Genomic DNA, 25,450 nt, shown 5'->3' on the forward strand with positions numbered 1-25,450 from the left:
AGCCCAAGGAGGGGGACCTTCTGATATCCAAGTGGCGCCAGTGGCCCAACGTAGATGGTGTAAATTCCTTGTCTTGGAATTTTATTGGTATCCCACGTAAACCAAGTTATTCAGCCTCTTTTTCTCCACTAATATTTCCTACTACACTATCCGTTTCCAATCTCTCTATATATCTGTAATTAAATAAGTTTTTTCCTAGGACAATGACTCCATCCCCACTTTGAATTACCCTGGATCCACTGGGGCTGGACTCCGACAGTCTCTATTTTTAAATATGCTGTCTAGGCTGGTTATAGCTTTTCTTCCAAAGAGCAAGCGTCTTTTAATTTCATGGCTGCATTCACCATCTGCAGTGATTTTGGAGCCCAGAAAAATAAAGTCAGCCACTGTTTCCACTGCTTCTCCATCTATTTGCCATGAAGTTATGGGACTGGATGCCATGATCTTTGTTTTCTGAATGTTGAGCTTTAAGCCAACTTTTCACTCTCCTCTTTCACTTTCATCAAGAGGCTCTTTAGTTCTTCACTTTCTGCCATAAGGGTGGTGTCATCTGCATATCTGAGGTTATTGATATTTCTCCTGGCAATCTTAACTCCAGCTTGTGCTTCATCCAGCCCAGAATTTCACATGATGTACTCTGCCTGTAAGTTAAATAAGCAGGGTGGCAATATACAGCCTTGATGTACTCCTTTCCCTCTTTGGAACCAGTTTGTTGTTCCATGTCCAGTTCTAACTGTTGCTTCCTGACCTGCATACAGATTTCTCAAGAGGCAGGTCAGGTGGTCTGGTATTCCCATCTCTTTCAGAATTTTCAACAGTTTGTTGTGATCCACACAGTCAAAGGCTTTGGCATAATCAATAAAGCATAAATAAATATTTTTTCTCGAGCTCTCTTGCTTTTTTGATGATCCAGTGTATGTTGGAAATTTGATCTCTGGTTCCTCTACATTTTCTAAATCCATCTTGAACATCTGGAAGTTCATGGTTCATGTACTGTTGAAGCCTGGCTTAGAGAATTTTGAGCATTACTTTTCCAGTGCGTGAGATTAGTCCAATTTTGTGGCAGCGTTCTTTGGCATTGCCTTTCTTTGGGATTGGAATGAAAACTGACTTTTTCCAGTCCTGTGGCCACTGCTGAGTTTTCCAATTTTGCTGGCATATTGAGTGCAGCACTTATATAGCATCATCTTTTAGGATTTGAAATAGCTCAACTGGAATTCCATTACCTGCACAAGGTTTGTTTGTAGTGACGTTTCCTAAGTCCTACTTGACTTCATATTCCAGGATGTCTGGCTCTAGGTTTTTGATCACACCATAGTGGTTATCCAAGTCAGTAATATCTTTCTGTATAGTTCTTCTGTGTATTTTTGCTCCCTCTTCCTAATGTATTCTTCTTCTATTAGGTTCATACCGTTTCTGTCCTTTATTGTGCCCAACTTTACATGAACTGTTCCTTTGTGATCTCTAATTTTCTTGAAGAAATCTGTAGTCTTTCTTATCTGTTGTTTTCCTCTATTTCTTTGCATCGATTACTGAGGAAGGCTTTCTTATCTCACCTTGACATTCTTTAGAACTCTGCATTGAAATGGGTATATCTTTCATTTTCTCCTTTGCCTTTAGATTCTCTTCTTTTCTCAGATATTTGTAAGGCCTCCTCAGACAACCACTTTGTTTTTTCACATCTCTTTTTCTCAGGGATAGTTTTGATCACCACCTCCTGTACAATGTCATGAACCTCTGTCCATAGTTCTTCAGGCACTCTGTCGATCTGATCTAATCCCTTGAATCTATTTCTCACTTCTGCTGTATAATCATAAGGGATTTGATTTAGGTTGATTTAGGTTATACCTGAATGGTCTAGTGGTTTTCCCTACTTTCTTCAATTTAAGTGTGATTTTTGCAATAAGGAGTTCATGATCTGAGCCACAGTCAACTCCCAGTCTTGTTTTCGCTCACTGTGTAGAGCTTCTGCATCTTTGGCTGCCAATAATATAATCAATCTTATTTCAGTGTTGACCATCTTGTGATGTCTATGTATAGAGTCTTCACTTGTGTTGTTGGAAGAGGGTCTTTGCTATGACCAGTGTGTTCTCTTAGCAAAACTCTGTTAGCCTTTGCTCTGTTTCATTTTGTACTCCAAGGTCAAACTGTTAGTCCAGGTATCTCTTGACTTCCTACTTTTTCATTCCAGTCCCCTATGATGAAAATGACTTTGTGTATGTGTGTGTGTGTGTGTGTGTGTGTGTGTGTGTGTGTTAATTCTAGAATGTGTTGTAGGTCTTCATAGAGCCATTCAACTTCAGCTTCCTTGGCATTAGTGGTTGGGGCTTAAGTTTGGATTATCATGATATTGAATGGTTTGCTTTGGAAATGAATGGAGATCATTCTCTTATTTTTGAGATTGCATTCAAGTACTGCATTTTGGACTCTTGTTGACTATGAGTGCTACTCCATTTCTTTTTTTTTTATTTTTTACTGGTATAGTTTATGTAAAGGATGGGATATTTTCCACTTTCACCATTCTGTGGTACTTTTTTCTTGATATGCCCAAGTGCTGGAAATTTGCTAAAATATGTTTTATTTATTTATTTATTTATTTTTAAATTTTATTTTTTTTAAATTTTATTTTTACTTTATTTTACTTTACAATACTGTATTGGTTTTGCCATACATTGACATGAATCCACCACGGGTGTATACGAGCTCCCAATCCTGAATCCCCCTCCCACCTACCACCCCATATCATCTCTCTGGATCATCCCTGTGCACCAGCCCCAAGCATCCTGTATTCTGTATCGAACATAGACTGGCATTTCGTTTCTTCAATGCCATTCTCCCAAATCATCCCACCCACTCCCTCTCCCTCAGAGTCCAAAAGTCCGTTCTATACATCTGTGTCTCTTTTGCTGTCTTGCATACAGGGTCATCATTACCATCTTTCTAAATTCCATATATATGTGTCAGTATACTGTATTGGTGTTTTTCTTTCTGGCTTACTTCACTCTGTATAATTGGCTCCAGTTTCATCCATCTCACTAGAACTGATTCAAATTTATTCTTTTTAATGGCTGAGTGATACTCCATTGTGTATATGTACCATAGCTTTCTTATCCATTCATCTGCTGATGGACATCTAGGTTGTTTCCATGTCCTGGCTATTATAAACAGTGCTGCAATGAACATTGGGGTACATGTGTCTCTTTCAATTCTGGTTTCCTCGGTGTGTATGCCCAGCAGTGGGTCATAAGGCAGTTCTAGTTGCAATTTTTTAAGGAATCTCCACACTGTTTTCCATAGTGGCTGTACTAGTTTGCATTCCCACCAACAGTGTAAGAGGGTCCCCTTTTCTCCACACCCTCTCCAGCATTTATTGCTTGTAGGCTTTTGGATCGCAGCCATTCTGACTGGTGTGAAATGGTACCTCATTGTGGTCTTGATTTGCATTTCTCTGATAATGAGTGATGTTGAGCATCTTTTCATGTGTTTGTTAGCCATCCGTATGTCTTCTCTGGAGAAATGTCTATTTAGTTTTTTGGCCCATTTTTTGATTGGGTGGTTTATTTTTCTGGAGTTGAGCTGCATAAGTTGCTTGTATATTTTTGAGATTAGTTGTTTGTCAGTTGCTTCATTTGCTATTATTTTCTCCCATTCCGAAGGCTGTCTTTTCATCTTGCTTATAGTTTCCTTTGTTGTGCAGAAGCTTTTAATTTTAATTAGATCCCATTCGTTTATTTTTGCTTTTATTTCCAGTATTCTGGGGGGTGGATCATAGAGGATCCTGCTGTGATTTATGTCTGAGAGTGTTTTGCCTCTGTTCTCCTCTAGGAGTTTTATAGTTTCTGGCCTTACGTTTAGATCTTTAATCCATTTTGAGTTTATTTTTGTGTGTGGTGTTAGATAGTGATCTAGTTTCATTCTTTTACAAGTGGTTGACCAGTTTTCCCAGCACCACTTTTAAAGAGATTGTCTTTACTCCATTGTATATTCTTGCCTCCTCTGTTGAAGATAAGGTGTCCATAGGTGCATGGGGTTTATCTCTGGGCTTTCTATTTTGTTACATTGATCTATATTTCTGTTTTTGTGCCAGTACCATACTGTCTTAATGACTGTGGCTTTGACTCCATTTCTTCTAATGGATTCTTTCCCACAGTAGTAGATATAATGGTCATTTAATTAAATTCTCCCATTCCCATCCATTTTAGTTCATTGATTCTAAAACTGCCAATGTTCATTCTTGCCATCCATCACCTATTTGACCACTTCCAATGTACCTTGATTAATGGACCCAACATTCTAGGTTCCTATGCAGTATTGCTCTTTACATCATCGGACTTTTTCTCACCACCAGACACATCTACAACTAGGCATTGTCTCTGCTTTTGCTTAGCCTCTTCATTCCTTCTGGAGATATTTCTCTGCTCTTCTCCAATAGCATATTGGGCACCTACCGACCTGTAGGGTAGGTCTGTGCTGTAAATAATAACACTGCTGCTTTCTCTAAATAGTAACTAAGAGTGTATCTTAGGGCTTCCCAGTTGTCTCATTGATAAAGAATCCACCTGTCAATGTAGGACACACAGGAGACAGGTTCAGTCCCTGGGCTGGGAAGATCCCCTGGAGGAGGACAGGGCAATCCACTCCAGTATTCTTGCCTGGATAATCCGAGGGACAGAGGAGTGTGGCAGACTACAGTCCATGGGGTCTCAAAGAGTCAGACATGATTGAGCAACTGAGAAAGCAAGAGTGTATCTTAAAGGTCACTGCTGTAGCCACCAACAAAAGGAAGGACACCTGACTGGTGTGCCCAGAAGGCATAAGCCTGCTTCATATGAAGCAGGTTTCAGATTTGCTCCAAGGACTACTGATGTTCTGACATTTATTTTCAGGTGCTATGGCCTAACTGCCCCTGGAAACTTATGCTGACATTTTAATCTGATGACATATTGGCATCTGATTATTATGGGACTTTGGGGGCACAGTTTTGGAAAAGTGAGCATAGCAATGGTCAGTCATGGACAAGTAGATAAAACCAGGATGGCATTTGCTTTCCTTTCTCTAGTCAACTTTTTGCATTTGCCAATGCCTCAATGATGAAGCCATATCCAAGTTCTATCTGAAAGATGCTGGGATCAACTAGTAGTGTCTGCCATGGCCATTGTTAGGGGAGAGTTAGCACATGTGTCAGGCATATTAGGTTCTTGGATCCTAATACATGGATCCTAATACCATGGATCATGAAGTCTGCTATTTTAAGGGGTTCTCATGCCAGATTCCCAGGGACTTTGTTCAACATAAGGTAATTAACGGGGCTTCCCAGGTGGAGCTAGTGGTAAATGCAGGGGATGTCAGAGATGTGGGTTCGATCCCTGGGTTGGGAAGATCTAGGTATTCTTCCCTGGAGAATTCCATGGACAGAGGAGCCTGGTGGGCTACAGTCCATGGCATTGCAAAGAGCTGGACATGACAGAAGCGACTGAGCACAAGGTGATTATTAAGATTAATAAGATATTACATATCTTATTAAAATATGCAATAATGCTAAGACTGTTGGATATTAGCTGAGTAAGATTTGGTGGTTTTCTGAACACAAATAACAAAGTCTGGAGAAAAATGCACATCATCACACACAGGCATCCTTAACCTTGATTATTCTCCCTCTGAGACACTGCAGCTGTGATTAAAAGCACAACCTTGGGAATAAGATAGTGTGGGTCTCATGCCCAGGTCTATCAGTTAGGTGGGTTAATACAGTTAATAACTGGGCAGTCAGTGCTCTTAATCCCTTAGTCTCTGGGGATCTCAAGAGGATTTCTTGAGTAGATTCTTGTAAAATGCCTGCTGGCCACTACCAAAGGCATTAGAACCTTGAATAAGAGGCGATTGAGAACTTATTCACAACTAGCTGGTCTCACATAGCTTGAATAATAACCTGCATCAGGGCTATCAGCCCGAGGGTCCCTCTGCCAAGGAAGATCTGCACCCCACACTTGTGGGGTGTGTCCCCAAATGTCCTCAGGGTTATGGGAAACACAGTTGTCAGTCCTGTGAACTATAGGTTTACACGTCTGTGACTGTGGGCTGATGCTATGGCTGTGACATAGTCTGCTTCAGGATAGCGAGCTCAGTGCTTGTGGCAAAAAGATGCTACTTTGGGCAACATAACAACAGAGCCTTGACATCCCCTCTCCCCCAGTACTACTTAACTTTTTGGCAGACCTTCCAGTTCACTTATCCTGGCATTCTGCTTAGCCCTAAGTGAGATTTGAAAGAAACAGGATAGATTTTCATGGGTCCAGATTCCCTTGGCCTATAACTCTTGGCTTTGAGGTGAAGTAGGTGATGGGGTGTTTGGGTTCCCTGGTGTTCCAGGCTGAGATAATACCTGACTTCTAAAGTTGACCCCACCTTCCATCCCTGCTGGAGAGAATCAGCTGCACTTTGATCTCCTGACAGGGAAGCAGATGAGGGAGGCCACACTGAAGAGTTCACTCCAGGACTCTCCCTGGGGGAACCTCCACATCTGCTTCCTGCTCAGAAGCCCTGTCTGTGATGAACAGTGTTGATGTCGCTCTCTGTGGAGTGGAAATGGGAGCCTGGTTCTAGTGAGTTTTCTCCACTTTCTGGAGCTGGGTTTTCAGATCCTCCTGACAGGGTGATGGGCCCCAGAATTCACCTGTATCATCCCTGTAAGCACCCAGTGTCCAGACTGGCTGACTTCTGGGGGTGGTTGGGACATCTGTAGGGATGCAGAAAAGACCTGAACAGATCTCCCAGAATTTCTTATTTGGAGCTTGAGCTTAATCTGAGTTTATGTTGCTCTTACAACACAAAGTTATAGGCAGCTAAAAAGTTACTCAATAGAGTGAAGAGAGAGAGCAGTGTGGATGCTGAAATGAGAACACAGGTACCCAACTGGATGATCAAAAGCATCACTGAATCACTTTCAACTCTGTGCCTAAATGAAGTAAAAAGGGGAAAGGTTAGAACGTGTCACTGTTCAGAGAAGGGTTTTTCCTTAAAGCAATATTACAGCTGATGGTCCCTAACAGTTAGGTTCCTGGTCAGATGTCCCAGGCAGGAAAGAGTCCCACTCAGGGCTGAGTGGATGGTCACCTGGCCCCTAGCCCAGGCTGTCCTCCCCTAGCCCAGGGCTTTCCACCCTCTCTGAGCCCCAGTGACTTACAAGAGGAAGCCAGCTCCTTCCTTCCATCTTTCTTTTTAAAAATTAATTAATTAATTTTAATTGGAGGCTAATTACTTCACCATATTGTAGTGTTTTTTGTCATACATTGACATGAATCAGCCAAGGGTGTACATGTGCCCCCCATCCTGAACCCCCCTCCCACCTCCTTCCCCATCCCACCCCTCAGGGTCATCCCAGTACACTGGACGTGAGCACCCTGTCTCATGCATTGAACATGGACTGGCGATCTATTTCATATATGGTAATATACACATTTCAATACTATTCTCTCAAATCACCCCACCCTCGCCTTCTCCCACAGAGTCCAAAGTCTGTTCTTTACATCTGTGTCTCTTTTTTGTCTCACATATAGGATCATTGTAACCATCTTTCTTAATTCCACATATATGCATTAATATACTGTATTGGTGTTTTTCTTTCTGACTTATTCCACTCTGTATAACAGGCTCCAGTTTCATCCACCTCATTAGAACTGATTCAAATGTATTCTTTTTAATAGCTGAGTAATATTCCATTTTGAATATGTACCATAACTTTCTTACCATTCATCCACCAATGGACATATAGGTTGCTTCCATGTCCTAGCTATTGTAAACAGTGCTGCAGTGAACATTGGGGTACACGTGTCTCTTTCAATTCTGATTTCCTCAGTATGTATTCCTAGCAGTGGGATTGCTGAGTCATATGGCAGTTCTATTTGAAGTTTTTAAAGGAATCTCCACACTGTTCTTCATAGTGGCTATACTAGTTTGTATTCCCACCAACAGTGTAAGAGGGTTCCCTTTTCTCTGCACCCTCTCCAGCATTTATTGTTTGTAGACTTTTGGATAGCAGCCATTCTGACTGGCATGAGATGGTACCTTGTTGTGGTTTTGATTTGCATTTCTCTGATAGTGAGTGATGTTGAGAGTCTTTTCATGTGTCTGGTAGCCATCAGTATGTCTTCTTTGGAGAAATGTCTATTTAGTTCTTTGGCCCATTTTTTGATTGGGTCGTTTATTTTTCTGGAGTTGAGCTGTAGGAGTTGCTTGTATATTTTTGAGATTAATTCTTTGTCAGTTGCTTCATTTGATATTATTTTCTCCCATTCTGAAGGCTGTCTTTTCACCTTACTTATAGTTTCCTTTGCTGTGCAAAAGCTTTTAATTTTAATTGGGTCCCATTTGTTTATTTTTGCTTTTATTTCCATTACTCTGGCAGGTGGGTCATAGAGGATCCTGCTGTGATTTATGTCAGAGAGTGTTTTGCCTATGTTTTCCTCTAGGAGTTTTATAGTTTCTGGTCTTACATTTAGATCTTTAATCCATTTTGAGTTTATTTTTGTGTATGGTATTAGTGTTCTAGTTTCATTCTTTTACAAGTGGCTGACCAGTTTTCCCAGCACCACTTGTTAAAGAGATCGTCTTTTCTCCATTGTGTATTCTTGCCTCCTTTGTCAAAGATAAGTTATCCAGAGGTGCATGGGTTTATCTCTGGGCTTTCTATTTTGTTCCATTGATCTATAGTACTTTGTGCCAGTACCATACTGTCTTGATGACTCTAGCTTTGTAGTAGAGCCTGAAGTCAGGCAGGTTGATTCCTCCAGTTCCATTCTTCTTTCCTTGGTGGATTCATGTCAATGTATGGCAAAACCAATACAGTATTGTAAAGTAAAATAAAGTAAAAATAAATTTTTTTTTAAAAAAGATTGCTTTGACTATTCGAGGTTTTTTGTATTTCCATATAAATTGTGAAATTATTTGTTGTAGTTCTCTGGAAAATACCATTGGTAGCTTGATAGGGATTGCATTGACTCTATAGATGGCTTTGAGTACTATACTCATTTTCACTATATTGATTCTTCTGATCCATGAACATGGTATATTTCTCCCTCTATTTGTGTCATCTTTAATTTCTTTCATCAGTGTTTTATAGTTTTCTATATTCAAGTCTTTTTTCTCTTTATGTAGATTTATTCCTAAGCATTTTATTCTTTTCATTGCAATGGTGAATGGAATTGTTTCCTTTATTTCTCTGTTTTCTCATTGTTATTGTATTGGAATGCAAGGAATTTCTGTGTGTTGATTTTATATTCTGCAACTCTACTATATTCATTGATTAGCTCTAGTAATTTTCTGGTGGTGTTTTTAGGGTTTTCTATGCATAGGAACATGTCATCTGCAAACAGTGAGAGTTTTATGTCTCCTTTTCCAATCTGGATTCCTTTTATTTCTTTTTCTTCTCTGAGTGTTGTGGCTAAAGCTTCCAAAACTATGTTGAATAGTAGTGGTGAGAGTGGGCACCCTTGTCTTATTCCTGATTTTAGGGTAAATGCTTTCATTTTTTCATCACTGAGGATAATGTTTACTGTGGGTTTGTCATATATAGCTTTTATTATGTTGAGATATGTTCTTTCTATGCCTGCTTTCTGGAGGATTTTTAGTATAAATGGGTGTTGAGTTTTGTCAAAGGCTCTCTCTGTTTCTACTGAGATAATCATATGGTTTATATCTTTCAATTTGTTAATGTAGTATATCACACATTGATTGATTAATTTTTGAATATTGAAGAATCCTTGCAACCCTGGGATAAAGCCCACTTGGTCATGATGTGTGATCTTTTTAATATGCTGTTGGATTCTGTTTGCTAGAATTTTGTTGAGGATTTTTGCATCTATGTTTGTCAGTGATATTCACCTGTAGTTTTCTCTTTTTGTGGCATCTTTGTCTGGTTTTGGTATTAGGGTGATGGCAGCCTCATAGAATGAGTTTGGATGTTTATCTTCCTCTTCAATTTTCTGGAAGAGTTTGAGTAGAATAGGTATTAGCTGTTCTCTAAATTTTTGTTAGAATTCACCTGTGAAGTCCTGGGCTTTTGTTTGTTGGAGATTTCTGATTACAGTTTCCATTTCCATGCTTGTGATGGGTCTGTTAAGATTTTCTATTTCCTCCTGATTCAGTTTTGGAAAGTTATACTTTTCTAAGAATTTATCCATTTCTCCTAAGTTGTCCATTTTATTGTCATATAGTTGCTGATAGTAGTCTCTTATGATCCTTTGTATTTCTGTGTTGTCTGTTGTGATTGCTCCATTTTCATTTCTAATTTTGTTGATTTGATTCTTTCCCCTGTTTTTCTTGATGAGTCTGGCTAATGGTTTGTCTATTTTATTTATCCTCTCAGAGAACCAGTTTTTAGTTTTGTTGATTTTTGCTATAGTCTCCTTTGTTTCTTTTTCATTAATTTCTGCCCTATTTTTTATGATTCCTTTCCTTCTACTAACCCTGGGGTTCTTCATTTCTTCTTTTTCTAGTTGCTTTAGGTGTAGACTTAGGTTATTTATTTGATTTTTCTCTTGTTTCTTGAGGTAAACTTGTATTGCTATGAACCTTCCCCTTAGCACTGCTTTTACTGAATCATATAGGTTTTGGGTTGTTGTGTTTTCATTTTGATTTGTTTCTATGGGCATTTTGATTTCTTTTTTAATTTCTTCTGTGATTTGTTGGCTATTCAGCACCGTGTTGTTCAGCCTCCATATGTTGGAATTTTAAATTGTTTTTCTCCTGTAATTGAGATCTAATCTTACTGCATTGTGGTCAGAAAAGATGCTTGGAATGATTTCATTTTTTTTGAATTTACCAAGGATAGATTTATGGCTCAGGATGTGATCTATCCTGAAGAAGGGTCCATGTGCACTTGAGAAAAAGATGAAGTTCATTGTTTTGGGGTGAAATGTCCTATAGATATCAATGATGTCTAACTGGTCCATTGTATCATTTAAAGTTTGTGTTTGCTTGCTAATTTTCTGTTTCTATCCATAAGTGTGACTGGTTTATTAAAGTCTATGACTATTGTGTTACTGTTAATTTCCCCTTTCATACTTGTTGGCATTTGCCTTACATATTGCGGTGCTCCTGCTGCTGCTAAGTCACTTCAGTCATGTCCGAGTCTGTGCGACCCCATAGACGGCAGCCCACCCTGGGATCCTCCAGGCAAGAACACTGGAGTGGGTTGCCATTTCCTTCTCCAATGCATGAAAGTGAAAAGCCAAAGTGAAATTGCTCAGTCGTGTCCAACTCTTAGCGACCTCATGGACTGCAGCCTGCCAGGCTTCTCCATCCATGGGATTTTCCAGGCAAGAGTACTGGAGTTGGGTGCCATTGCCTTCTCCACGGTGGTCCTAGTTGGGTGCATATATATTTATAATTGTTATGCTTTATTCTTGGATTGATCCTTGATCATTATGTAGTGTCCTTCTTTGTCTCTTTTCACATCCTTTATTTCAAAGTTTATTTTATCTGATATGAGTATTGCTACCCCTGCTTTCTTTTGGTCCCCATTTGCATGAAATATATTTTTCCAGCCCTTCACTTTCGGTCAGTATGTGTCCCTTGTTTTGAGGTGGGTCTCTTGTAAACAGCATATATAGGGGTCTTGTTTTTGTATCCATTCTGCCAGACTATGTCTTTTGGTTGGGGCATTCATCCCATTTACATTTAAGGTAATTATTGATAGGTATGATCCTGTTGCCGTTTACTTTGTTGTTTTGGGTTTGAGTTTATAAACCTTTTCTGTGTTTTCTGTCTAGAGAAGATCCTTTAGTATTTGTTGAAGAGCTGGTTTGGTGGTGCTGAATTCTCTCAGCTTTTGCATGTCTTTAAAGCTTTTGATTTCTCCTTCATATTTGAATGAGATCCTTTCTGGGTATAGTAATCTGGGTTGTAGGCTTTTCTCTTTCATCACTTTAAGTATGTCCTGTCATTCCCTTCTAGCCTGAGGAGTTTCTATTAAAAAATCAGCTGTTATCCTTATGGGAATCCCCTTGTGTGTTATTTGTTGTTTTTCCCTTGCTGCTTTTAATATTTGTTCTTTGTGTTTGATGTTTGTTAATTTGATTAATATGTGTCATGGGGTGTTTTGCCTTGGTTTTATCCTGTTTGAGACTCTCTGGGTTTCTTGAACTTTGGTGACTATTTCCTTCTCCATTTTAGGGAAGTTTTCAACTATTATCTCCTAAAGCATTTTTTCATGGCCTTTCTTTTTGTCTTCTTCTAGGACTCCTATGATTCGAATGTTGGGGTGTTTAACATTGTCCCAGAGGTCTCTGATGTTGTCCTCATTTCTTTTAATTCTTTTTTCTTTTTTCCTTTCTGCCTTATTTATTTCTACCATTCTCTCTTCCACCTCATTTATCTTATTTTCTGCCTCAGTTATTCTACTGTTGGTTCCCTCTAGGGTGCTTTGGTCTCAGTTATTGCATCATTCATTATTGATTTACTCTTTTTTATTTCTTCTAAGTCCTTGTTAAAATTTTCTTGCATCTTCTCAGTCCTTGTCTCCAGACTATTTATCTGTAATTCCATTTTATTTTCAAGATTTTGGATCATTTTTACTGATCATTCAGATCATTATTCTGAATTCATTTTGAAGTAGACTCCCTATTTCCTCCTCTTTTGTTTGGTTTGGTGGGCATTTATCATGTTCCTTTACCTGCTGAATATTTCTCTGCCTTTTCATCTTGTTTAGATTGCTGTGTTTGGGGTGGCCTTTCTGTATGCTGGAATTTTGTGGTTCCTCTTTATTGTGACGGTTCCTCCCTGTGGGTGTGGCTGGATGAGAGACTTGTCAAGGTTTCCTGGTTAGGGAAGCTTGCATTGGTGTTCTGGTGGGTGGAGCTGGATCTCTTCTCTCTGGAGTGCAGTGAACTGTCCAGTAGTGAATTTTGAGGTGTCTATGGGTGACTTAGCAGCAGCAGCAGCAGCATGGGTTTAGTGTGACTTTTGGCCACGTGTATTTTAATGCTTGGGGTTATGTTCCTACATTGTTGGAGAATTAGCTTGGTATGTATGTCTTGCTCTGAAACTTGTTGGCTCTTGGGTAGAGCTTGGTTTCACTGTAGGTATGGAGGCTTTTGGATGAGGTCTTGTTGATGAATGTTCCATGGAGTCAGGAGTTTTCTGGTGTTCTCGGGTTTTGGATTTAAGCCTCTTGCCTCTGGCTTTCAGTTATTCTTACAGTAGCCTCAAGACTTTTCCATCCATACAGTGCCAATGATAAAACATCTAGGTTAATGGTGAAAAGATTCTCCATGGTGAGGGATACCCAGAAAGATTCACAGAGTTACATGGAGAAGAGAAGAAGGAGGAGGGAGATAGAGGTGACCAGGAGGAGAAGAGGGGGAGTCAAAAGAAGAGAAACCATCTAACCAGCAATCAGTTCCCTAAGTGTTCTCTACAGCCTGGAACATCAAAGAGATCCACAGAGTTAGGCAGAGAAGAGAAGAGGGAGGGAGGAGATAGAGGTGACCACCTTTCAAAGAGAATGGGCTGCCTTTCTGGGTGCCTGTCCTCCGCCAGCATTCAGAAGTTGTTTTGTGGAATTTGTACAGCATTCAAAGGATCTTTTGATGAATTTGTGGGGGAGAAAGTGGTCTCCCCTTCCTATTCCTCTGCCATCTTAGGACCGCCCCTTCTCCTTCCTTCTTTATAGAAATGGGGACACTAAACACAAGGGCAGGTTCTGTGTTTTTACTTGTTTGTACCTCAACCCCTCCAAATGTGCAGTGCCCAGGTGCACGTCTGTACTGACTGAACTGTCACCAGGCAGGCATTCAGATACTGGACTAAGGAGTGAGGACCTGAAATTAGTCTGGAGTTTCCCCTGGTTTCTTTCCCCCATCATTTTATAAAATCTCTGTAGCCTCATGTAAGATGCATTACTAACTTCCCATAAACAACCTAGTTGTACTAACAAATCTTCTCTAGGATACACACAGGTAAAAAGTGATGTCAGTATTTCCTGCTGATACAGCACAAGTTATCACTCATCCCAGACAGAGGTCAGAGGCTCACTATGTGCCCCTGGCAATAGCAAGTAACATCCTTGTTCATGGTGGGGAATGAGAAATGTAAGGGTCCTTCCTGCCTGGCAGCCTGCAGCCCAGCTGTTCCTTGACAGGCAAGAGCCTCACCCTGGTGCTCATGGTCAATGTGCTCTTAGAGACGATGGCAGGAAATGAATGGGCAGTCATGTGACATCAGGCCCCAAACCACATGAAGTCACTCAAAAGATGGACACCGAGGCCGCTGTCAGATTCTAATAGAGTGATGTCAGTGTCATGTGCCACAGTGCCCTCCAAACAACAGGACAGGTGTCCAACAGGCAGATACAAAAACATCTATCAGGTTCCCAGGGCAGAAGTCAAGACCATTCAAAGGCTCTTCATCTGTCGGGTCCTGTGGGCACAAGGGCAGTGCAGTGCCAGGTGCTCCGTGACCCACACAGAGGCTCCTGGAGCAGGTGCAGGGAGAGGCCCAGGACGGGGGAGGTGGCAGACTGTCCCCTCCCTTACTCGTCTCACCCTGTCTTGGGTCTGGCTGTGGTCCAGGGTGGGGCATGTACTGACTCTATCCCAGCCCTTAGGTTACTCATCTAAGGTGGAACAAAACACAGGTGGCTTACCAAAGTTCAGTGTGGTGAGGACTCTAATGAGGAATTAAATTTTAAAATGCTACTGATTCAAAAATTAGTGAACAGTAATTAGTCACCCATGAAAAAGAATGAAATGTTACCATTTGCAGCAACATTGATGGACTTAGGGAATATTATTATTAGTAAAATAAGTCAGAGAAAGACACATATGTTATCACTTATACATGGAATCTAAAAATAATACAAATGAATCTATACACAAACTAGAAATAGACTCAGAGGCATAAAAAACAAACTTGTGGTTACCAAAGGGCATTGGGAAAGAGTGAGGAGCAAATTAGAAATATGGGATTAATAGACACACTACTATTAATACATCAAATAGATAACAAGGATTAAGTGTAAAGCACAGAGAATTTTATTCAGTATCTTGTAATCACCTATAATGGAATATAATCAGAGAAAAGAACTGAATGACTATACTACATACCTGAAACTAGCAGATTATTATAAATCAAATATACTTCAGTATACTTTAAAAAAATTGTGAGCAATGTCCATCTGGAAAGATGCCAGAAGAATATGGAGGGAGGAATATTTGAGAGGACCTTGATGAAAGAACCAGTAAAGAACTTCGTTATCTAAATCTAGCTGGGATTTTGAATTTGATCAAAGATAGTTTCAAAGAGAATCTCTCATTCCCGGATCATTAAAGTGAAGCTTGGTGTGAGCAGGAGTTTGAGGGTCACGTGGAGGATTTCCTTTGGCAGGACATGTGACCACAGAGCCTGGGAGGCAGTTGGTTTCCTCTCATCCAGCCTCCCTGACTTTCTCTGTCATGTGTCTGTCTCTGCTTCCCCAGCTCGGAGCCTGGTGTTTTCCCACTTATCATCTTCTCTCCAGGGACTCTGGACCATCCGGGCATACAAAGCAAAAAAGAAGTTTCAGGAGCTGTTTGATGCACACCAGGATTTGCACTCAGGTCTGTATGTTTCTGGAGATGACTTCTAAGGATGGGATGTGCTGCCTTCTGAGGCTGACTCCCATTCAGGTGGCTTGGCTGGCCAGCACCTCACTGTGTGTCAGCCCACGTGGCCCTCTGAACACCTGTCTCCCCCACCCCTTCCTCTCAGGATCTCCTCTATGTTCCCCTGTTCCCCCCCTCACAGCCCTGCTTTTCTCCCCTGACTGGCCTGCATTGTCCTTCCATCACTGTGCCCTGTGGACGTCTGTCTCTTTAAGGCAGGAGTCAGTAAACTTTTCTTTTTTCAAAGGTCCAAATAGAAAATATTGTAGGCTTTGTGTGCTGTCTCTATTGTAACTACTCATCTTTGCTATTGTAGCACAAAGACAGGCAAAGATCATACATTAGTCAATGGCTGTATGCCAATAAAATTTTATTTTCAGAACCAAGTGGTGGCTGTTCTTGCCCCTCAGGGTGTGCTTTGCCAACTCTTTTGAGAGCAGACATTGAAGGTAGTAGAAGTATTGAGGAAAATAAGTTCCTGATTTGCTACCCACTTGATTATGCTTTGTATCAGTGAAGTTTGTTTGTTTTCCATCTAGGTAGAAAATTCAGAATTTCCTCTAAGTCTATAAAATCCTGGCCAAACTTTCCAATCATTAGTGTATTTTGAAGATAACATGGCATTTGAAAGCCACATGCAGATCCTGTTAGCTGATGGTCGTGTGGACACTGGCTCCTAAGAATAACCACCTCAGGCCCTGTAGAGAGGGCAGAAGGTGCTGGAGCTATGCTCTCTGCTGTCAGAGCTGGAACAGCTGACTCTCTGAGAGGAGGATCTTCATGTTGAGGCCCAGCACTGCAGGGAACACACCAATGAGATGTTTTTCCATCTTCTTTCCTGTGATGGTATTTTTCTTGATAACCCATGGGTTGAAGTTTTCAAAGCATGCTTCCTGGACCGATTCCTGCATGTCCCATATGTTGTTTTGTGTTGAACCTAGTTTTCTGGAATCTTCAGGTTCCTTTGAAGTTACAGGTGTATAACTTTGCTGTTCTATCTTGTGTAAAATCTTCTGTAGCTTAACTGAAGAAAATGCTCTCCCTCATGAAAAGCAGCTAACATTGTTTTCCTGTTTATGTATTACACTTGTTATGATTCACAAACCAGAGGCTTGGTTCCTGCTTTTGACGACGTCCCGCTGGCTTGCTGTGTATCTGGATGTCACCTGTGCCATCTTTGTCACTGTTGTTGCCTTTGGAGCCCTGATTATGGTGGAATGTAAGTACAAATATGAATATTTGTGGTATGTTTACATTTTATAGCTTTGTTTGTAGTTATTAAACTGTTTTCATCTTGTCTAATATATACTCTTTGGTTCTAATGAGTTGTATTAAAGTGTCTGCAGCATGTGACTCCACAGTGTGTCCATGTGAAGTAATTTGTGTCTTGATGAGAACTTTTATCTTTTTTCACTCTTACTTATTTATTTACAGTAGGTCCTATTGAGATCATTAAAAAATTTCTTTTTGATTGGCATATAGTTGATTTATGATGTGTTGACTTCAGGTGTATAGCCAAGTGAATCTGTTACACATATATCCACTTTTTAAAAGACTCTTTTTCCATACTCCATAAACATTGGGGTGCCTGTATTTTTTTTAGTAATTTGTGTTTTGATTAATACTTCAAATGAATAGTCCTTTAGAAAAGAATTTCTGATTTTCACTTTCGGAATCTTTAGGAGCAAAACCCAGGTATGACATGCCTGCTCCAGCAGACCTGTGGTGTCTTAGGCCACTGCTTTGGCTCACTCAGGCCATTCTTTAATTTTTGTCTTAAGTTTTACTGGGGTATAGTTAATTTACACTGTTGTCTTAGTTTCTGATGTACAGCAAAATAAATCTGCTATCAGTTCAGTTCAGCCGCTCAGTCGTGTCCGACTCTTTGCGACACCATGAATTGCAGCACGCCATGTTGCTGCCAATGGCATTATTTTGCCCTTTTTTTTTGTTTTTATGGCTGGGTAACATTCCATTGTATGTATGGTACCGTATCTTCCTTGTCCATTGCTCTGTTGACAAGCATTTAGGTTGCTTCCATGTCCTGGCTATTGTAAATAGTCCTGCAGTGAATATTAGGGTGCCATGTATCCTTATAAATTACGGTTTTCTCTGGAAACCGTATATGCCCTGGAGTGAGATTGCTGGATCTTATAGTAGCTCTATTTTTAGTTTTTTAAAGGAACCTCCATATTGTTCTCCATAGTGGCTGTATCAGTTTACATTCCCACCAACAGTGTAGGGGGGTTCCCTTTTCTCCACATCCTCTTCAGTACTTATTGTTGTAGACTTTTTTAAAAAATATAAATTTATTTATTTTAATTGGAAGTTAATTACTTTACAATATTGTATTGGTTTTGCCATACATCAACACGAATCTGCCACAGGTATACATGTGTTCCCCATTCTGAACCCATTCTGACTGGTGTGAGGAGAAACTTCACTGTAGTTTTTTGCTTAAAAAATTTTTTTTTTCACTGTAATTTTGATATGCCTTTTTCTAGTAATTAGAGATGTTGACCATCTTTTCATGTGCTTTTTGGCCATCAATATGTCTTCTTTGGAGAATGTTTGTTTTAATCTTATGACCATTTTTTGATTAGACTGTTTACTTATTTATTTTTGATATTGAACTGCATGAACTCTTTGTATATTTTGGAGAGTAATCACTTGTCAGTCACTACATTTGGAAATATTTCTCCCATTCTACAGGTTGTCTTTGGTATTTTTTATGTTTTTTTTTTTTTGGCTGTTCAAAAGTTTTTAAGCTTAATTGAGTCCCATTTTTTTTGGTGTGTGTTTTATTTATTTTTATTGCTCTAGGAGGTGGGTAAAAAAGCTTGCAGCAATTTATATCAGAGAGAGTTCTCCCTATGTTTTCATCTTAAAGTCTTCTAGTGTCTGGTCTTACATTTATGTCTGTAATCTATTTGAGTTTACTTTTATTTATGATTTTAGGGAGTGTTCTGATTTTATTCTTTTACATGTAGCTGTCCAGTTTTCCCAGCACCAGTTATTAATGAAATTGTCTTTTCTCCATTGTGTATTCTTGCTTCCTTTGCCATAGGTGACATAGGTACGTGGGCTTTTCTCTGGAATTTCTGTTCTATTCCATTGATCTATATTTCTGTTTTTGGTGCCAGTAGAATACTGTTTCAATTACTGTAGCTTTGTGGTATAGTCTGAAGACAGGGCACGTGATTCCGCCTAGCTTCATTTTTCTTTGTTTTTCTCACGATTACATTGTCTATTCATGGTATTTTGTGTTTCCATACAAAATATAGATTTCTTTGTTCTAATTCTCTGAAAAATGCCATTGGTAATTTGATAGGGGTGGCATTGAATCTGTAGATTGTTTTTGAGTTGTTTACTTGTTTGTTTGCTTGTTTACAGTATGTCTTCATTGAGATCTTTTATCTTTTTATTTTTCTTTGAATGGGTTGAGATCTACATAACTGTAGCAAGATGACCTTCTGAACATCCCAGGTAGTGTCCTATATCTAGATGGAGAGAACCAGGTTTACTATTAAGCTTTTTGTACAGATTAGGTTTTAGGTTTTAGTTTTTGGGCTACTTGGAATCCTTGGTTGTAGGGGTCTGAGGAAGATTCTCTATAGCAAAAACAGTATCCTCACTGCTCTGTGGGTCCCAGATGAGCAGTTGTTGGAATGTGTAGCATGAATTCACCATCCCTCACTATCCATAGAAATAGCCCTGTATCACAGTCTTTAATAATGGAAAAATGAGAGTAATATGTTAAATTTAAAAGCACTGGCTCTTAGAATCCATTGCCTTCTTTTTGTGATTTCAACTGCAGCTACATTGGGCGTAGAAAGTGAAGTTACATAATGATAATTGAAGCATAAGGACAAAAATCTGAACAATGGCATCCTCAACTATATTATACTGCCAAGTGTATCTCAATCCATGTGGGATTAAACGACAAAGGACAAAAATGTTAAGGACCTAAGGGAAACAGAAGAGATTAGGAAGAGGTGGAAAGAATACATAGAAAAACAGTACCAGAAAGATCTTAATGACCTGGATAGTCACGACTGTGTGGTCAGTCATCTTGAGCCAGACATCCTGGAGAGTGAAGTCAAGTGGACCTTAGGAAGCATCACTACAAACAAAGTTAGTGGAGGTAATGGAATTCCAGCTTAGTTATTTCAAATCCTAAAAGATGATGCTGTTCATGTAATATGCCAGCAAATTTGCAAAACTCAGCAGTGGCCACAGGACTGAAAATCAGCTTTCATTCCAATCCCAAAGAATGTTCAAGCTGTCATACAAATGCACTCATTTTACATGCTAATAAGGTTATAATAAAAATCCAATGGACAGAGGAGCCTGGTAGGCTGCAGTCCACGGGGTCACAAAGAGTCGGACACGACTGAGAGGCTTCACTTTCAATTTTCACTTTCATGCATTGGAGGAGCAAATGGCAACCCACTCAAGTGTTCTTGCCTGGAGAATCCCAGGGATGGGGGAGCCTGATGGGCTGCCGTCTATGGGGTTGCACAGAGTCGGACATGACTGAAGCGACTAGGCAGGAGCAGGAGCAAAATCCTTCAAACAAGATTTCAACAGTATGTGAACTGGGAACTTCCAAATATACAAACTGGGTTTAGAAAAGGCAGAGGAACCAGAGATCAAATTGCCAACATTTATTGGATCATAAAGAAAGCAAGGGAATTACAGGAAAACCATCTGATTCATAAACTATGTTGAAAGGCTTTGACTCTGTGGATCACAATAAACTGGAAAATTCTGAAAGAGATAGGAATACCGACCATCATACCTGTCTCCTGAGAAACCTGTAAGCAGATCAAGAAGAAACAGAACTGGACACGGAACAATTCAGTTCAGTTCAGTTGCTCAGTCGTGTCCAACTCTTTGTGACTCCATGAACCGCAGCACGCCAGGCCTCCCTGTCCATCACCAACTCCCGGAGTCCACCCAAGCCCAAGTCCATTGTGTCGGTGATGCCATCCAACCATCTCATCCTCTGTCATCCCCTTCTCCTCCTGCCCTCAATCTTTTCCGGCATCAGGGTCTTTTCAAATGAGTCAGTTTTTCACAGCAGGAGGGCAAAGTATTGGAGTTTCACCTTTAGCATCAGTCCTTCCAATGAACACCCAGGACTAATCTCCTTTAGGATGGACTGGTTGGATCTCCTTGCAGTCCAAGGGACTCTCAAGAGTCTTCTCCAACACCACAGTTCAAAAGCATCAATTCTTCTGTGCTCAGCTTTCTTTATAGCCCAGCTCTCACATCCATACATGACCAATGGAAAAACCATAACCTTGACTAGATGGACCTTTGTTGGCAAAGTAATGTCTCTGATTTTGAATATGCTGTCTAGGTTGGTCATCACTTTCCTTCCAAGGAGTAAGCGTCTTTTAATTTCATGGCTGCAATCACCATCTTCACTGATTTTGGAGCCCCCCAAAATAAAGTCTGACACTGTTTCCACATCTATTTGCCATGAGTGGTGGGACCAGATGACATGATCTTAGTTTTCTGAATGCTGAATTTTAAGCCAACTTTTTCACTCTCCTCTTTCACTTTCATCAAGAGGCTCTTTAGTTCTTCACTTTCTGCCATAAGGGTGGTGTCATCTGCATATCGGAGGTTGTTGATATTTCTCCTGGCAATGTTGAACCAGCTTGTGCTTCCTCCAGCCCAGCATTTCTCATACTCTGCATATAACTTAAATAAGCATGGAACAATGGACTGGTTTAAAACTGGGAAAGGGGTATGATGAAGCTGTATGTTGTCACTATTTTTATTTAATATCACGGTAATCTGAATCTATGCCCAACCAGTAATGCTGAAAAAGTTGAAGTTGAACGGTTCTATGAAGACCTACAAGATATTTTAGAATTAACACCCAAAAAAGATGTCCTTTTCATTATAGGGGACTGGAATGCGGCAGTAGGAAATCAAGAAACACCTGGAGTAACAGGCAAATTTGGCCTTAGAGTACAGAATGAAGCAGGCGAAGGCTAATAGACTTCTGCCAAGAGAATGCACTGGTCATAGCAAACACCCTATTCCAACAAGACAAGAGATGACTTTACACATGGACATCACCAGATGGTCAACACCGAAATCAGATTGATTATATTGTTTGCAGACAAAGTTGGAGAAGCTCTATACAGTCAGCAAAAACAAGACCGGGAGCTGAGTGTGCCTCAGATCATGAATTCCTTATTATCAAATTCAGACTGAAATTGAAGAAAGTGGTGAAAACCACTATACCAGTCAGGTATGACCTAAATCAAATCCCTTATGATTATACAGTGAAAGTGAGAAATAGATTTAAGAGACTAGATCTGATAGACAGAGTGCCTGATGAACGGAGGTTCATGACATTGTACAGGAACAGGATCAAGACCATCCGCAAGAAAAAGAAATGCAAGAAAGCAAAATTGCTGTCTGAGGAGGCCTTACAAATAGCTGTGAAAAGAAGAGAAGTGAAAAGCAAAGGAGAAAAGGAAAGATATAAGCATCTGAATGCAGAGTTCCAAAGACTAACAAGAAGAGATAAGAAAGCCTTCTTCAGTGATCAATGCAAAGAAATAGAGGAAAGCAGTAGAGTGGGAAAGAATAGAGATCTCTTCAGGAAAATTAGAGATACCAAGGGAACATTTCATGCAAAGATGGGCTCGATAAAGAACAGAAATGATATGGACCTAACAGAGGCAGAAGATATTAAGAAGAGGTGGCAAGAATACACAGAAGAACTGTACAAAAAAGATCTTCATGACCCAGATAATCACGATGGTGTGATCACTCACCTAGAGCCAGATATCCTGGAATGTGAAGTCAAGTGGGCCTCAGGAAGCATCACTATGAACAAAGCTAGGGTAGGTGATTGAATTCCAGTTGAGCTATTTCAAATCCTGAAAGATGATGCTGTGAAAGTGCTGCACTCAATATGCCAGCAAAGTTGGAAAACTCAGCAGTGGCCACAGGACTGGAAAAGGTCAGTTTTCATTCCAATCCCAAAGAATGGTCAAACTACTGCACAATTGCAGTCATCTCAAATGCTAGTAAAGTAATGCTCAAAATTCTCCAAGCCAGGCTTAAGCAATACGTGAACTGTGAACCTCCAAATGTCCAAGCTGCTTTTAGAAAAGGCATCAGAGATCAAGTTGCCAACATCCACTGGATCATTGAAGAAGCAAGAGAGTTCCAGAAAAACATATATTTCTGCTTTTTTGACTATGTGAAAGCCGTTGACTGTGTGGATTGCAATAAACTGTGGAAAATTCTGAGAGATGGGAATACCAGACCACCTGACCTGCCTCTTGAGAAATCTGTATGAAGGTCAGGAAGCAACAGTTAGAACTGAACATGGAACAACAGACTGGTTCCAAATAGGAAAAGGAGTACATCAAGGCTGTATATTGTCACCCTGCTTATTTTTATATGCAGAGTACATCATGAGCAATGCTGGGCTGGACAAAGCACAAGCTGGAATTAAGATTTCCAGGAGAAATATCAATAACCTATGCAGCCAAAGATGGAGAAGCTCTATACAGTCAACAAAAACAAGACCAGGAGCTGACTGTGGCTCAGATCATGAACTCCTTATTACCAAATTCAGACTTAAATTGAGGAAAGTAGGGAAAACTGCTAGACCATTCAGGTATGACCTAAATCATATCCCTTATGACTATGCAGTGGAAGTGAGAAAAGATTAAGGGCCTAGATCTGATAGATAGAGTGCCTGGTGAACTATGGGATGAGGTTCGTGACATTGTAGAGGAGACAGGGATCAAGACCATCCCCATGGAAAAGAAATGCAAAAAAGCAAATGGCTGTCTGGAGGGGCCTTACAAATAGCTGTGAAAAGAAGAGAAGCAAAAAGCAAAGGAGAAAAGGAAAGATATAAGCATCTGAATGCAGAGTTCCAAAGACTAGCAAGAAGAGATAAGAAAGCCTTCTTTAGCAATCAATGCAAAGAAATAGAGGAAAAGAACAGAATGGGAAAAACTAGAGATCTCTTCAAGAAAATTAGGGATACCAAGGGAACATTTGAAACAAGATGGGCTCGATTAAGGACAGAAATGGTATGGACCTAACAGAAGCAGAAGATATTAACAAGAGGGGGCAAGAATACATGGAAGAACTGTACAAAAAAGATCTTTATGACCCAGATAGTCATGATGATGTGATCACTAATCTAGAGCCAGATCTTGGAATGTGAAGTCAAGTGGGCCTTAGAAAGCATCACTATGAACAAAGCTAGTGGAGGTGAGGGAATTCCAGTTGAGCTGTTTCAAATCCTGACAGATGATGCTATGAAAGTGCTGCACTCAATATGCCAGCAAAGTTGGAAAACTCAGCAGTGGCCACAGGACTGGAAAAGGTCAGTTTTCATTCCAATCCCAAAGAAAGGCAATGCCAAAGAATGCTCGAACTACCACACAATTACACTCATCTCACATGCTAGTAAAGTAATGCTCAAAATTCTCCAAGCCAGGCTTCAGCAATATGTGAACCATGAACTCCCCGATGTTCAAGTTGGTTTTAGAAAAGGCAGAGGAACCAGAGATCAAATTGCCAACATCCGCTGGATCATGGAAAAAGCAAGAGAGTTCCAGAAAAACATCTATTTCTGCTTCATTGACTATACCAAAGCCTTTGACTGTGTGGATCACAATAAACTGTGGAAAATTCTGAAAGAGATGGGAATACCAGACCACCTGACCTGCCTCTTAAGAAATCTGTATGCAGGTCAGGAAGCAACAGTTAGAACTGGACATGGAACAACAGACTGTTTCCAAATAGGAAAAGGAGTACATCAAGGCTGTATATTGCCACCCTGCTTATTTAACTTACATGCAGAGTACATCATGAGAAATGCTGGACTGGAGGAAACACAAGCTGGAATCAAGATTGCCGGGAGAAATATCAATCACCTCAGATATGCAGATGACACCACCCTTATGGCAGAAAGTGAAGAGGAGCTAAAAAGCCTCTTGATGAAAGTGAAAGAGGAGAGTGAAAAAGTTGGCTTAAAGCTCAACATTCAGAAAACGAAGATCATGGCAACTGGTCCCATCACTTCATGGGAAATAGATGGGGAAACAGTGGAAACAGTGTCAGACTTTATTTTTTGGGGCTCCAAAATCACTGCAGATGGTGACTGCAGCCATGAAATTAAAAGACGTTTACTCCTTGGAAGAAAAGTTATGACCAACCTAGATAGTATATTAAAAATCAGAGACATTACTTTGCCGACTAAGGTCCATCTATTCAAGGCTATGGTTTTTCCTGTGGTCATGTATGGATGTGAGAGTTGGACTGTGAAGAAGGCTGAGTGCCAAAGAATTGATTCTTTTGAACTGTGGTATTGGAGAAGACTGTTGAGAGTCCCTTGGACTGCAAGGAGATCCAACCAATCCATTCTGAAGGAGATCAACCCTGGGATTTCTTTGGAAGGAATGATGCTAAAGCTGAAACTCCAGTACTTTGGCCACCTCATGCAAAGAGCTGACTCACTGGAAAAGACTCTGATGCTCCGAGGGCTTGGGGGAAGGAGGAAAAGGGGATGACAGAGGATGACATGGCTGGATGGCATCACGGACTCGATGGACATGAGTCTGAGTGAACTCTGGGAGATGGTGATGGACAGGGAGGCCTGGCGTGCTGCGATTCATAGGGTTGCAAAGAGTCGGACACGACTGAGTGACTGAACTGAACTGAACTCAGATATGCAGAATATACCATTCTAATGGCAGAAAATGAACAGAAAGTGAAGAGCCTCTTGATGAAAGTGAAAGAGCAAGTGAAAAAGC

General features: G+C 40.3%; 1 protein-coding gene across 1 annotated transcript in view; it reads left to right on the top strand.

Annotated features, from left to right (window-relative positions):
* LOC102187779 (multidrug resistance-associated protein 4-like) overlaps positions 1 to 25,450 on the top strand; it is a 210,362-nt gene that overhangs the window by 138,491 nt on the left and 46,421 nt on the right. The window contains 2 exon segments of the mRNA XM_018056290.1: positions 15,474 to 15,593; positions 16,747 to 16,857. Of these exon segments, the coding sequence (XP_017911779.1) occupies positions 15,474 to 15,593; positions 16,747 to 16,857 (231 nt within the window).

This window comes from Capra hircus, chromosome 12, assembly GCF_001704415.2.
Source record: "Capra hircus breed San Clemente chromosome 12, ASM170441v1, whole genome shotgun sequence".
Lineage (NCBI taxonomy): Eukaryota > Metazoa > Chordata > Mammalia > Artiodactyla > Bovidae > Capra > Capra hircus.